The 15,286-nt window shown below is 41.9% G+C and overlaps 1 protein-coding gene across 5 annotated transcripts in view; it reads left to right on the top strand.

Moving 5' to 3' along the window:
• abcc9 (ATP-binding cassette, sub-family C (CFTR/MRP), member 9) overlaps positions 1–15,286 on the top strand; it is a 96,764-nt gene that overhangs the window by 4,477 nt on the left and 77,001 nt on the right. For all 5 annotated transcript variants that reach the window (XR_011642500.1, XM_071201702.1, XM_071201701.1 and 2 more), the window contains exons 2-8: positions 3,443–3,626; positions 9,682–9,823; positions 10,971–11,095; positions 11,502–11,668; positions 11,885–11,986; positions 12,439–12,579; positions 12,971–13,159. Coding sequence is in view for 4 of the 5 variants with exons in the window: in XM_071201702.1 (XP_071057803.1) it covers positions 3,479–3,626; positions 9,682–9,823; positions 10,971–11,095; positions 11,502–11,668; positions 11,885–11,986; positions 12,439–12,579; positions 12,971–13,159 (1,014 nt within the window). In the remaining variant the exon portion in view is untranslated. The remainder of the gene's footprint in view (positions 1–3,442; positions 3,627–9,681; positions 9,824–10,970; positions 11,096–11,501; positions 11,669–11,884; positions 11,987–12,438; positions 12,580–12,970; positions 13,160–15,286) is intronic.

Below are 15,286 nucleotides of genomic sequence, written 5' to 3' on the forward strand. Positions count from 1 at the left end.
TTTAGTTTGTCCTAAAAAGCCGTGATTTCTCGACATTTTGGCAACAAAATATATGTACTGTCCCAAAACAAAGATGGCCGCTACATGTGGTGGCCATCTTTGTTTTGTTTGTACACATTTTTTTTACAAATTGAATTACAATTTTTTACAAATGTAATGTGTGTAAATGTCCTCTATGTGGATGGAAATACTACAAACAATGGCAACAAAAAGCGGCTATTAAAACCTAAAACCCCCACAATTCTATATATGTTGATGCAACCAATGAGTTAACGCAGGGGTGGCGTGTGGCGCAGTGGGTTGTCCGTAGGTGTTCGGATCAGGGTTCAAACCCCACTGCAGTCAGCATGTCGTTGTGTTCCTACCCCAAATTGCTCCCGTGGGGATCGTCCACAGTGTTGAGTATGTTAGTCGCTTTGGATAAAAGCGTCTAACAAGTGTCATGTAATGTAATTTATTTTCAGTTAAGGGGCCACATACTTTGATCTCAAGTGGGCCGGACCAGTAAAATCATAGCATAATAACCCACAGGCCCTACATAACGACAATATTTCTGTTTAAGTGCAAATAAGTACATTCAGAAAATGTCCACATATTGAGACGTTATGAACAAACTGACATTTATTAAGACAAACAAGTGCAATTTCAAGATCACAGTCTCCACCTGAACTGACTCGCCACAGAATGCAAATATTAAGTGAGGATTTTGAGTTTCCTCCACAAAAAGTTGGGGCAGTGCAGCCACAGTGTTGCATCAAACCAAACTAAAGAAGCTGCTGATAGACATTATAATACTCAATGTTCAAGGTCGACTCACTGATTAGTTTGCTCCTGAAACTTGACATCTTTTAGCCCTCGCAAGGGCATCGATATCAGGCGTAAAATCCTGACTAGCAGCCACTTATCATTCAGGCACTTCACATGTAAAGAATCGTATTTAATGTCAGGAGAAAGCTTTCACATTACAGTGAACCCTTTTATATCAACATACAACGATCGAGGCAGAACGACGTATAACTTAAGCAGGAACAATAAGCAAAACATCAAGAGATATAAAATGTTTAAAATGAATTATTGTTAATATTAAGCTTGAAAACGTAACACTTGTTCCCACAAAACTCGTGCCTTCTTTCTCCCTATGCTAACGTGTTATTACATTTGGGCCTGTTGTTGTTCCTTATTCCTGTTGACAAACAAAACAATAAATCAACGACAACCTCAGCGATGGAGGCAGTAATAATTACACTGTAAAAAAAACTGTTTTGTCGAGACAGAAACACCAACTATTTTGTCGATAATGTAATAATTATATAATAATTATAAGTGGAAGTGTGTTATTTGAAGTGGTGAATCGTTGCACTACTTAGGGAGCAGCATTTTTATAATCATTGTTAGCACATTGTGTCATCGTTTTTAAACCTTGAAAGCAGACATTGAAGCCATTGCTAACTCAAAAACAACAACACGACAACCCGTTCCAACTCTAAATTAATTTAACAGTAATGTAGTTGGGCGGCGGCCCTTAAATAGCTCTCATGTCTCACACTGGCCTGCGTGCGTGTGTGCGTGTGTGTGTGTGTGTGTGTGTGTGTGTGTGTGTGTGTGTGTGTGTGAGTGTGTGAGCGAGTATGTGTGCACTTGAGCTTTTGACATGCTACAAAAATGTGTGACCTAGTCTCTGGAGTTCAAGCCAAAGCTCCGTCAGGGACACAGAGTGATCATTTTGAAGGGTCATAGAGATTATACGTAACAACACTGCATCGTTTTTTATAATTGTTACATTTTTTGGGTTGTTTTTCTTGCTTTTTCTCTTCTTTAACTGAGTTTAACTTAGGGATGGGAACGATTAATCGAATATTCGAATATTCGAAATTATTCATGTATCGAATATGAGTTATGCATATTTTTATAATTTTTTTTTTTATAATTTTTTTTTGTTGGAGTTATTACTAAGTTGATTACATATTATCAAATTGAATAATTCAATGTATATACATACGACTGTGCCATAGCTAAATGTGTTAGGTGACGTCTAAAGGTGTGTTTTGCTCCGCTCACTGGTCCCTCACAGCGGGCAGAGCTGCAGGTGCTGATCTCTCTCTCTCGTGTCCGGTTATACTTCACTCGTGTTTATGTCCAAATCCATCAGATCTAGCTGGTTCTAGACAATGATATGGCTGCTGCCCCTCCCTACACGCAGACCACGCAGACTCAAACCTCATCTTATGCCCAAATGTGGCGCAAATTAGCTCCGCAGCCGTTGCTAGGTTCCGGCGCTAACAGTTCATGAGCGTGCTCCCCCGCCCCCTGTCAACACTCGCGACACATGGCCAGCCTACACAACAATAAGCGCTGCTTGGCAACCGTGTGTGGCGGCAAAGTCCATAGACATTTTGACAGGAGAGATTTAGTTTAGCCGGTATTCAACATATTTTACCAGTCATAGTCCGGTAATTATTTACACTCCAAGAAGAGTCCTACACAACAGACATGGCGTCAAAAAGGAGTAATGTGTGGAAATATTTCGACCAGGTAAGTGAGTGCGGTGTAGAGTGCAACCTATGCCAAATTAAACTATACCTTGCTATACCCCCAACCTCCGTTCCAGCTGAGAGGGTCTTCTCTACAGCTGGGCTGATTGTGAATGCCTCCGCACATGAAAGCTGTAGGCCTATAGCTGTCAAACTGTGATCACCAGTTCAAGCCGGCTAAAGTAACTGGATGGCCTACCAGCCTGTCAGCCTTCCATCTGGGCACACACTTATCTCGTGCCCTCATTGGTCATGTGCGCGTTCGTGTGTGTTGGAGGCGGGGCTCTGGAAGGAAGTAGCAGATTTGTTCCCGCTGTGTATTTTCAAATTCTAGCCACTTGAGCTGCTTTCTCCAAAATTACATACCCCACCTAAGGTACACATATTCACCATCAACTAGTAGTTAATTAACATGCATATAAGCAATATATGGGCTCTTTATTAGTCAGTATTAAACAATTACGAATGCTTTATTCTCCATGACCATATTCTACAAGTACTAAGCCATTAGTTAAGAGTTTTTCCTCAATAACCCTCTAATTAGTGCTTATTTATTGCAAGTAAGGACGTTGTTGTACGTCTTAATATGCTTCGCTCAATATGCAGTACAAGAATAGTAATCCTCCCATAATAACACTTAACAAATATGGTCTATTCTTATGTAACAAGACATGAAACTAAAAAGTGTTAATTGTGTCAAAATAACTCAAAATGTGGTGTTTCTAACTCCGAATAAGTTCCCTATTTTAAAGTGAAGTCTTGTTCGTAACCAATAAGCTATAGTTTGACTCTAATATGTTAATGAAGTTGATGGTGAATAAGTGTACCTTAATATAAATTTTATTTTTGCAGATTTTGGCCTCCTGTGTGTGTTCTGATGTTTATTGTGTGTGTGTGTTGTGTCCCCACAGTGACTGGAGGCCTGTGTGGAGCGGTGTGGGGGGGGCATGGCCATGTCGTTTTGTGGAAACGACAAAGGTATCAATCCCTACAGCGTGGTGCAAGGCACGCTGAACAATGGCTGCTTCGTGGACGCTCTCAACCTGGTGCCCCACGTCTTCCTGCTCTTCATCACCTTCCCCATCCTCTTCATCGGTACGTCAGGGGAATTGAAAAGTGCTTTTATACAGCATGGGAAATACACACATTTTATTAACCTTCAGATTGTGCAAAAACATGTTTTCCTGTGTGACATTAGTACATAAAAACAGACCTTAAACATTCCTCCTTAATGCCTAAACCCAAGCTACCCTTATTTATCATGAACCCTAACACTTCTAACTTCACAGTATCAACAATAGAGTATTAAGGTTAGGCGATATGTTAAAAAATATACCATTGTAACCCCTGGTTACATGGAGCTTTTACAACTAGTATGGACACTTTTATGTCTCCTTGAGAAGTGTAAGTAGTCCCAGTTGAGTTTCCTGCAAGCTTTTGTTAAACCGCTTTCTGACTGCAAGAGTGTGGAATCAGTTTACATATTTAAAGAGTTCTCTCCTGCTGATGTTCAGGTGTATATCAGTATGTAGTGCCTCTACTTTAAAGAGTCCTCTCCTGCTGATGTTCAGGTGTATATCAGTATGTAGGGTCTCTACTTTAAAGAGTCCTTTCCTGCTGATGTTCAGGTGTATATTAGTCTGTAGTGTCTCTACTTTAAAGAGTCCTCTCCTGCTGATGTTCAGGTGTATATCAGTATGTAGTGTCTCTACTTTAAAGAGTCCTCTCCTGCTGATGTTCAGGTGTATATCAGTATGTAGTGTCTCTACTTTAAAGAGTCCTTTCCTGCTGATGTTCAGGTGTATATTAGTCTGTAGTGTCTCTACTTTAAAGAGTCCTCTCCTGCTGATGTTCAGGTGTATATCAGTATGTAGTGTCTCTACTTTAAAGAGTCCTCTCCTGCTGATGTTCAGGTGTATATCAGTGTGTAGTGTCTCTACTTTAAAGAGTCCTCTCCTGCTGATGTTCAGGTGTATATCAGTATGTAGTGTCTCTACTTTAAAGAGTCCTCTCCTGCTGATGTTCAGGTGTATATCAGTATGGAGTGTCTCTACTTTAAAGAGTCCTCTCCTGCTGATGTTCAGGTGTATATCAGTATGTAGTGTCTCTACTTTAAAGAGTCCTCTCCTGCTGATGTTCAGGTGTATATCAGTATGTAGTGTCTCTACTTTAAAGAGTCCTCTCCTGCTGATGTTCAGGTGTATATCAGTATGTAGTGTCTCTACTTTAAAGAGTCCTCTCCTGCTGATGTTCAGGTGTATATCAGTAGGTAGTGTCTCTACTTTAAAGAGTCCTCTCCTGCTGATGTTCAGGTGTATATCAGTATGTAGTGTCTCTACTTTAAAGAGTCCTCTCCAGCTGATGTTCAGGTGTATATCAGTATGTAGTGTCTCCACTTTAAAGAGTCCTCTCCTGCTGATGTTCAGGTGTATATCAGTATGTAGTGTCTCTACTTTAAAGAGTCCTCTCCTGCTGATGTTCAGGTGTATATCAGTATGTAGTGTCTCTACTTTAAAGAGTCCTCTCCTGCTGATGTTCAGGTGTATATCAGTATGTAGTGTCTCTACTTTAAAGAGTCCTCTCCTGCTGATGTTCAGGTGTATATCAGTATGTAGTGTCTCTACTTTAAAGAGTCCTCTCCTGCTGATGTTGAGGTGTATATCAGTATGTAGTGTCTCTACTTTAAAGAGTCCTCTCCTGCTGATGTTCAGGTGTATATCAGTATGTAGTGTCTCTACTTTAAAGAGTCCTCTCCTGCTGATGTTCAGGTGTATATCAGTATGTAGTGTCTCTACTTTAAAGAGTCCTCTCCTGCTGATGTTCAGGTGTATATCAGTATGTAGTGTCTCTACTTTAAAGAGTCCTCTCCTGCTGATGTTCAGGTGTATATCAGTATGTAGTGTCTCTACTTTAAAGAGTCCTCTCCTGCTGATGTTCAGGTGTATATCAGTATGTAGTGTCTCTACTTTAAAGAGTCCTCTCCTGCTGATGTTCAGGTGTATATCAGTATGTAGTGTCTCTACTTTAAAGAGTCCTCTCCTGCTGATGTTCAGGTGTATATCAGTATGTAGTGTCTCTACTTTAAAGAGTCCTCTCCTGCTGATGTTCAGGTGTACATCAGTATGTAGTGTCTCTACTTTAAAGAGTCCTCTCCTGCTGATGAGAGGGCAACATGTTGAATCTTACCTTAGTTGGAGGTCCTCTTGTCTATGATAGTTCTGCACCATTTTATTGAAGTTATTGGACCGTCTGTTTTAGGCTTTAATGCTTACAGAGGTTTATCTATTAGGAAAAAGCCCACTGGAGTTTCCCAATCTTTATCTTTTGCTTCTTAGTAGTCATACTTTCTTACTCGTATTGAAAGTTCAACATAAAGGGATCAGAAACGATGTTGATCAGGACGTTTCTCGTGAGTTTTCCTGACTTGAATGTGATCAGAAAGACAGTGAAAACATTGTGAGGAGAGGAACTGATGCTTCCTGCTGAGCTGTGTGACAATAATCTGTCAGCTGCTGAGAGCAGATGTGCGGGTGATATCGACTTTCCCTCACACACACACACACACACACACACACACACACACACACACACACACACACACACACACACACACACACACACACACACACACACACACACATACGTTTTGAGTCACTTTCCTGTCGGCAGTGTGAACATTAGGCAGCTTTGAAGAGCAAATTTGGGATTGGGATTACAACAGTTCAGTGATCAGTGTGGGCTCCTGCAGGAAATGATTAAACAAAGAGGAAATCAAAGCACAATAAAAACAAAAATACTGACAAATATTTTAGAATATTTAGCAATGCGGTTACATTCCATTCCATTTAGCTGACACTTTTATCCAAAGCGATTTACAATAAGTGCATTCGACCAAGAAGATACAAACTTGAAGAAAACAGAATCATAAAGTACATCAGGTTTCAGAGCCAATCGTTTCAAGTGCTGCTCAACTGGCTTTAGATAAGCCAGTCCTTTGTTAGTATATAAGTGCTTTGTTAATAGTTCTATCCTCGAGGTGGAGTCTAAAGAGATGAGTTTCAGTCTGGAAGGTGTGTGAGCTTTCTGCTGTCCTGATGTCAATGGGAGCTCATTCCACCATCTTGGAGCCAGGATAGCAAACCCACGTGTTTCTGCTGATGGGAACTTGGGTCCCCCTCGCAGTGCGGGTGCAGCGAGTCGTTTGGCTGATGCAGAGCGTAGTGCACGTGCTGGGGTGCACGGTTTAACCATGTCCTGGATGTAGGAAGGGCCAGATCCATTCGCAGCATGGTACGCAAGTACCAGTGTCTTGAAGTGGATTCTAGCAGTTACCGGAAGCCAGTGGAGGGAGCGGAGGAGCGGCGTGGTGTGGGAACATGTAGGAAGGTTGAAGACCAGACGAGCCGCTGCATTCTGGATGAGCTGCAGAGGTCTGATGGCACATGCAGGCAGACCAGCCAGGAGGGAGTTGCAGTAGTCTAGGCGTGAGGTGACGAGAGCCTGGACCAGAACCTGCGTGGCTTTCTGGGTCAGCTGTGGGCGTATCTTCCTGATGCTGTAAAGCGTGTATCTGCAGCAGCGGGTTGGAGCAGCGATGTTTGCAGTGAAGGACAGGTTGTTATCTAGGGTCACACCCAGAGTCCTTGCAGTCTGAGTCGGGGAAACAACAGAGGGGCCGATGTTGATAGTCAGGTCAAGAGTGGGACAATCTTTCCCCGGAAGGAAAAGCAGTTCAGTTTTGTCAAGGTTGAGCTTGAGGTGGTGAGCAGACATCCACTGAGAGATGTCAGCTAGACGAGCAGAGATGCGTGCGACGACCTGGGTCTCTGAGCGGGGAAAGGACAGGATTAATTGGGTGTCGTCAGCGTAGCAGTGGTATGAAAAACCATGCGGGCTAATGACAGATCCGAGCGAGTTTGTGTACAGGGAGAAGAGGAGGGGACCGAGGACAGAGCCTTGAGGGACCCCTGTAGATAATTGACAAGTGTTGGACTCGGACCCTCTCTAAGTGACCCTGTAGGTGCGGTCTTTGAGGTAGGAGGTGAGGAGGGAAAGTGCAGAGCCTGAAACTCCAAGTTCTTGGAGAGTGAAGGAGGATCTGATGGTTCACCGTGTCGAATGCAGCAGACAGGTCCAACAGGAGGATGACAGAGGAGAGGGAGGCTGCTTTAGCAGTGTGCAGTTCCTCAGTGACAGCAAGGAGGGCAGTTAACAGTTATTTTGGTGGTTTGATTGTATAATATTCACTAAAAACGTTCTTCAAGTTGCCCTTTTTCTTCTTAAACATATGCTTTATTTTGTTGATGCTTAGTAAACGTAGTATGTTCAGAAGAAAAAGGAAACGAGGGAGGAAGGAAAGAAGGATGAGAGGAAGCAAAAGAGGAGTAAAGGGAGGACGGAGGTTGTTGGGAATAGTGCTTTATAACAATATATCTGACCAAATGTTTGGATATTGCGACAATATTGTAGAGTAAACTATTGGTGCTTTCATTACATACTTACACAATAAGATTTTTGAAAAATAGGACGAACATTTAGAAAATTACTTCAATTTCATTTAATGCACCCTCTAAAATAAATCTAGTTTCAAATAGCAGTAATAACAATAATATTAATAATATACGTATCCAGCCCTAGTAGGGAAGACATTTTAAAAGAGTAATTCAAGGTATTTGGAAAATAAGTAAGGAAGGAGGAGGGAACTCTTTAAATTATTTTGTAAATGTATTTTCTCTATCTTTTCTCAAGCCTGTGTCGTAAAATGACTTCTAAATGAACCTCTAATACAGAAAGAGATGAGGTTTACTGAATGCATGGTTAGTTATTTGTGTGTGTGTTTTATGGGAATAGCTCTGACCAGAAGCCCTCAGCTGTCCCTCCGGATTCACTAATTGAAGCTTCCTGGTTTCAGTTTCCGTCCCCTGAGCTCTGCGCTCCATTTAGTTAAGAGCAGAAACAAACCTCACAAATAAATAAATACTCTCTACGCTGCCGTATTGTGAACTCTCTCTACCAATAAGCTACAGTTTGATTAGTTAAATTGACACTTAAACTGCCATGAAGTGAATTAGCCAAAAGCCTCACTCTCCACGAACGGCCGACGCCTTGCAAACGACCCCTCCAGTGTCCCGCTCTCCCACACCACTGACCTCCCCGACACATCAAATTCTCTCTCAATCAATGAAAGGGATGGAAACAGACTTCTTTGAAAACTCAAACGACCTGCACGCCTCCAGGACCCTGAGGCGGGCAGGGGAGATAGTGGCCGACCCCTCCCTCCCTGGACACAAACTGTTCAGCCCCCTCCCCTCTGGCAGGAGGCTGCGCTCCATCAGGACCAAAACCTCTCGCCACCTGAACAGTTTCTTCCCCTCCGCTACCGGCCTCTTCAACAAGGCCCGCCCCCCCACTGACACAACGTAGACTCTATATGCATTACATTCATACACACAATGATACTGCTTACTTACTATTACTATTATTACTATTACAGTGTCCTTAAAGATTTTTTGTTTCATATTTAATTCTTTGTTTTATATTGTATGTCTGCACCAGGACATCAAGTCAAATTCCTCGTTTGTGTGAACCTACCTGGCAATAAACCCGATTCTGATTCGAGTTGTTTACAAGCATTAAAACTTGTGTCTGAAACTGTTTAATTATCAATTGAGTCAGTTTGCACACAAATAACCACGTTATGGTTCAAACTTGTCAAACAATGAGTTTGAAGTATATTTACAAGTTATTTGAATAACACAATTGAAGGTATTTGTATTTTACTTGTGTATTTTATACTAGGTCACTTTATACTTCTACTCCATTAGGAACATCTCAGAGGAATATATTGTACACTCAGTAACTTTACACAACACCTATGGAAACTTGTAAAACATATGATCTAATATTTACGTGCAGTTAAAGCAAGAAATCAACTTTGAGAAAATACATTGAAAAGTATTTTATTATATTTAAATATGTCGTAGTTCGAATACTCTGAGCACTTTGTTGTTTATTTTTACATACTTTTACTTCCAATGATTGAACACAATGTAGTGTTTAACATTAATCTCTCTCTCTCTCTCTCTCTCTCTCTCTCTCTCTCTCTCTCTCTCTCTCTCTCTCTCTCTCTCTCTCTCTCGTTATTTCGCAGGTTGGGGCAGTCAGAGCTCCAAAGTGCAGATTCATCACAACACATGGCTTCATTTCCCCGGACACAACATGAGGTGGATCCTCACTTTCTCGCTGCTCTTCGTCCACGTCTGCGAGTTCGCCGAGGGCATCGTCTCCGACAAGTGAGACAAAGACACCCAAGTGCTGATTCTGAGTATAAACAGGTCTCTCTTGAGAATGAGACCGTGTGTCTCAATGAGATTTTCACCTGTATAAATATTTTATTTTTTTTAAACTGAATTTTTTTTAAATAAGAGGGGGCGGAGCTTATGCCGGCTCATGCGGAACCTGGCAGATACTGGCCGTTTCTCAATATTGAGTATACCTGCTGCAGAGCCACTATTTCAAGTATACTACGTCATCGAGTGGCGCCGAATGCTGGGCATTTAACATGCATTTAAACAGTCCTTCGGAGCCACTCGATGATGTAGTATACTTGAAAGAGTGGCTCTGCAGCAGTTTTACTCGACATTGAGAAACGGCCTCTGTCTAAAATGCTGATGAAATGCAAGGATGATTAGATCAAGGATTATTTCTGAAACAGTCTGGAGCTCAAAGGCTTTCTCTCTTGCCGGTTATACCACAAGCTGAGTTCCTTTCTACTTCCTGCTTCTTCACACACATGCTCTCCAGTACAGGTTAGCTCGGAGTGTTAGCGATGCTAATGTAAACACCGACCATATTACGTCCAAAACAGTCGGGCATTGTTTCTGATAGCAACGTTTCTGATTGGCCCGTGGGTCCACATTTCAGATGTTACGTCATATCGGACGCAAATCTGGATCAGCTCCGTTGTTCCCCGTTTTTAGAGATTTGGGTACGGAGGAAAAGAGAGAGGGTTTTATTTCCTGACGCTGCGTGAGTTCCCCGACACACCGGGGACACATGTTGATGGAGAGAAGTGCATTTTGTATGATAGGTCCCCTTTAATATGTATATGTATAAATGTGTCTTTTGGTTGTGTATATATTAGGGATGGGAATTTGAAAACAAATTTATATTCGAACATTCGACCCCCAAAAAAACGGTTAACCGCTCATTTTGAATATTCGATGAATCATTCCCATCCCTAGTATATATAGCTATATACATATTTGCATATATATATATTTGTTTTTGTATTCGGGATGGTGGGAAACGGTATTTCGATCTCTCTATCTGTACACACAAACTGAAAGATTGACAATAAAGTTGACTATTTTTTTTCTTCCTTTTCGCCAAAATGAACCTTTTAATATCCACATGTTAATAGTTCTTATCTTGCTGTAGGACGATGCTGACCACCACCCACCTTCATCTCTTCTTGCCGGCCTTCATGGGTTTCATCGCCGCGACAACATCAGTCGTTTACTATCACAACATCGAGACGTCCAACTTCCCCAAACTGCTGCTCGGTAACACTCATTAAACCTCGTCTGTTTTAGCTTTAACCTTTTAATAATCCAGTACATCCTTTCCAGCTTTTAAAGGACGACTCGACAGATTTCATATTGTGTTCTATTTCCTTATTAAAACCTGACACTGACATTACCCACAATGCAACTCTGGAGCTACTGAGGTCTGGTAGTCATGTTTCCTACTCCACACCTGACTCAAGTGACATCTCTTGAGGACATTTATCAGACTAGTTTTTCACATGTTCACCTGGTTGATGTGTAGAAATCAGAGACAATGACACAAGGAATATTCAGGAAGTATTTTCTAGTCTTGTGCTCATATATATACATTTTAAGTTACATTTTAAGATCCGTTATGCCATTAATAAGACACCACACCCCTCTCCTGTCTCCTGTTGCTCAGTCCTCTTCATCTACTGGGTGTTGGCGTTCATCACCAAGTCCATCAAGCTGTGGAAGTTTGCAGTGCACGAGGTGGGCCCTCAGCACCTGAGGTTCTGCATCACGGCGCTGTTGGTGCTGCTGTACGGGCTGCTGATGGCCGTGGAGATCAACGTCATCAGAGTCAGGGTGAGGAGGCATCTGACGCCACTTTTTAAACAAAAAAACAAATTGTAATTAACAATTTCCCCCTATAAATAACTTCTTTTTTTCTTGCATTTATTTTTTTTGATTTGGTCACCACGTGCTTTTGGCATCCATGTAATATAGATATTTTTATGCAATTTATTAATAAGTTGTCCGTCAATTTTGGTTGATTAATTTTGTCCTTTTCTCTCCCCGTAGAAGTACGTGTTCTTTGCCAACCCCCAGAAGGTGAAACCCCCCGAGGATTTGCAGGATTTAGGCGTTCGCTTCCTGCAGCCGTTTGTCAACCTGCTGTCTAAGGTACAAACAATATGTAATATGTATTTTATTGTTTCCTTCAGAAACATAGAAAATTATTTTTATTTATATATTTTGTAATGTTCCGATGTTAAAGTTACATTTTTAATTAATTGAATTTCTTACATTTTCTATTTTTAATTCGTATTTTTTTTAATTATTTTATTCTATTAATTAATTTTACAGATGAATAATCCCAAAAAAATATATAAATAAATAGTGAAATAAATAATACAAATTACAAACCAAATTACGGGTACAAATAAATACAATTTACAAAATGTTAAAAATCATATCAATAAACGAATCAATTAGAGATACGTCTGAAATGCAACAAAATCTGCACTCTATTAAAAAATGTAGGCCATAAGATATCATTTATTCATCACAAAATATCCCTGTATCATCATCACCCGTCAGCGGAGTAACCAGGACAAATTCTTGACACTTTTTAGGCAACATATTGGTGGATGAATCCTCTGATTATCGGAGCCCACAAGAGGCCGATCGAGTTGAAGAAGATCGGGAAGCTGCCCATCGCCATGAGAGCGCTCACCAACTACCTGAAGCTCAAAGACGCCTACGAGGACCAGAGGGTGAGTGGAGGAGGTCGACATCTGACATGGTGACAGTATCAGAAGAATGAGAGACAAAGATTCTCTCTCTTTTTGATCCATTTCTATAGAAACCTCTCTGAAAATGAGCTGATCAGATTTTGGCCACTTTATGATGTCATGACGATGTGTTGTCTTGTGTAGCCATTAGCCAATCAGCAACCAAGGTAACCCCCCCCCCCCCCACCAAATGTCTCTCAGAGGATCAGCACTTTGGAAACAGGGCTGAAACAGAGGGGATTATGGGTAATGCTGCAATGATCTGTTTGGTGTTTCAGCCAATCAGAGACAGGCTCTGTATATATCTGAGACCTGTGATGTATTGATGAAGAACAGTATATTAGGGGTCCTTTAAATCCCTCCTCCCCCTCAGACAGCAGAGGATCCCAACAAAGCCCCGTCCATCTGGCGCTCCATGCACCGAGCGTTCGGACGGCCCATCCTGCTCAGCTCCACCTTCAGATACCTGGCCGACCTGCTGGGCTTCGCCGGGCCGCTCTGCATCTGCGGCATCGTCAAGTACCTGAAGAAGGACAAGTTGTCAGTGCAGGACAAGGCCAAGGTAGGAGAGGAGGTGTGTGTGTGTGTGTGTGTGTGTGTGTGTGTGTGTGTGTGTGTGTGTGTGTGTGTGTGTGTGTGTGTGTGTGTGTGTGTGTGTGCCTACATTTGACCTTAAAACTTCTAAATATAACGGATGAAAGGCACCTGGAATATTGTTGCCTAAACCTGGTCCATTTTTCTCTCTTAATACATATTGACGTGATAATTTTTTTCTTTAGGACTGTCTTCGTTGTTAATGCAGTGGTTCTCAACTGGTGGTCCGAATGTGAAAAACAGAGACATACAGTACTGTATGAGTAATCTGTGGTATTGGGCTATATCAATTAAAGAGGACTAAACTCGAGAACCCCTCAAAGCTTTCGAGACGATAATCTCGATCAATTAATCAAACACTTTTGAAAAGACACATAATTTTACCTTGAAGATTTTCGTTTTTTAATCTGCCCTATGATTACACAACCAACGGTTTGCTGAGAGCAGCTCTTAGTGTGAGGGTAATCCAATCACAGTTAAGTTCAATTCCCGTCTTTCGCCCGTACCTGGAGCGGAAACACAGATCCTCGCTTCTGTGGAAACGCTTCGAGGCGTTCCTCAGGGACATCAAAGATGAATCAAAGGCTGGAGGAAGTTGTTGCATGGATAAAGTGCACTGCATTAAGTTCACAATGCAAAGTGTATTAGTCTTATGAAGGTTTACACAGGGTCAAGAGAGAGAACCGCTTCGACCCCATTTCCACGGGAACGTTTTAGTTTTACGCACCGAATGCGTTTTCAAAAAAGTCTTCCGTCCACACGAGACCGCTCGACCCGCTGGAAACGCTGTAGTACATATGCCGGGCCTGTAAGTGGCGCTGCTGCCGCCACAACATACACCAAAAGCAGCGAAGAACACCCCGTAGCCTGGTTGCCATGGTTGCCCTTCTGTTTATTCTCCGCGGTGGACGGCGTGTGGCGCAGTGGATAGAGCCTCGGTACGGGGATCAGATGGTTCAACCCGTATCGTCCTCGTGTAGACGGGGTCTTCGTGCTCCAAATGGCTTCAGTATCTGCGGTGAGATACGAAAGCACTGATTTGATTGAAAACTAGAAATTGATGAACAAAGTGCGATAAGACGGTTGCATTTGAACAGCCTGTGGTGATCGAAAACTGAGACTCAGACGAGAAATGTAAACGTCATTAATTTTCTCTCCTGAGGAATCACTTTGGATATTTCAACGTATGTCTAGACTGGAGCCGTCAATGCGACCGAAGTCGGATTAAAGCGTTTACTCAATTACAGTTAAACCAAAATCAACTCCAAACGATGACATCACGGGTTGTCCACATCACACCCTGATGCTGAAGCCAATGAATGAATGACTCAGTCCCAGTTTGTCAGTCCACAGTCATCGTGTCACCACCAGAGTGTGTGAATGACGTGAGGATATGTCTGTAATGTCGTAAAGCCCTGAAATGACTTTACACACACACTTGTACATGTAGTTGCATCTGTGTTGACCTTTGGGTGAACTAACACTTTTTTACATTGCATTTAGCTGACGCTTTTATCCAAAGCGACTTACAATAAGTGCGTTCGACCAGGAAGACACAACCTTGAAGAAAACAGAATCATAAAGTACATCAGGTTTCATAGAGCCAAACATTTCAAGTGCTACTCAACTGGCTTTAGATAAGCCAGCCCTTTGTTAGTAGATAAGTGCTTTGTTAATAGTTCTTTGTTAGTCATTCTATCGCTCGAAGTGGAGTCGAAAGAGATGAGTTTTCAGTCTGCGCCGGAAGGTGTTTGGGTCGATGAACGCTTCTACCCAAACAGCTCCTGATAGGTGGACCTTTGAAGTAATGCATTCCTTAAAGCTATCTCTCTCTTGCACTGTTTCATGTTTTTCATTGCATTGTTGGAGACGCCCGGGACTTAATTAATGAATTGCCTTAGTTATCGCTGCATATGTGAACTTTTCTACTGTTTAACGTCCTCATCAAGCGACAGTGTACTAGTGCAGTCTATAAGCAAGTGTTTATCGCACACGAGTTGACATAATGAACAGAAAAACGATAAATTGTGCAGCCCTTGGAGTTCATAAATCAACATCAGCTGGATCTGAAGTTGCAGTAGGGCTGCTCGATTAC

This window comes from Pseudochaenichthys georgianus, chromosome 23 (genome assembly GCF_902827115.2).
Source record: "Pseudochaenichthys georgianus chromosome 23, fPseGeo1.2, whole genome shotgun sequence".
NCBI classification, from domain to species: Eukaryota; Metazoa; Chordata; class Actinopteri; order Perciformes; family Channichthyidae; genus Pseudochaenichthys; species Pseudochaenichthys georgianus.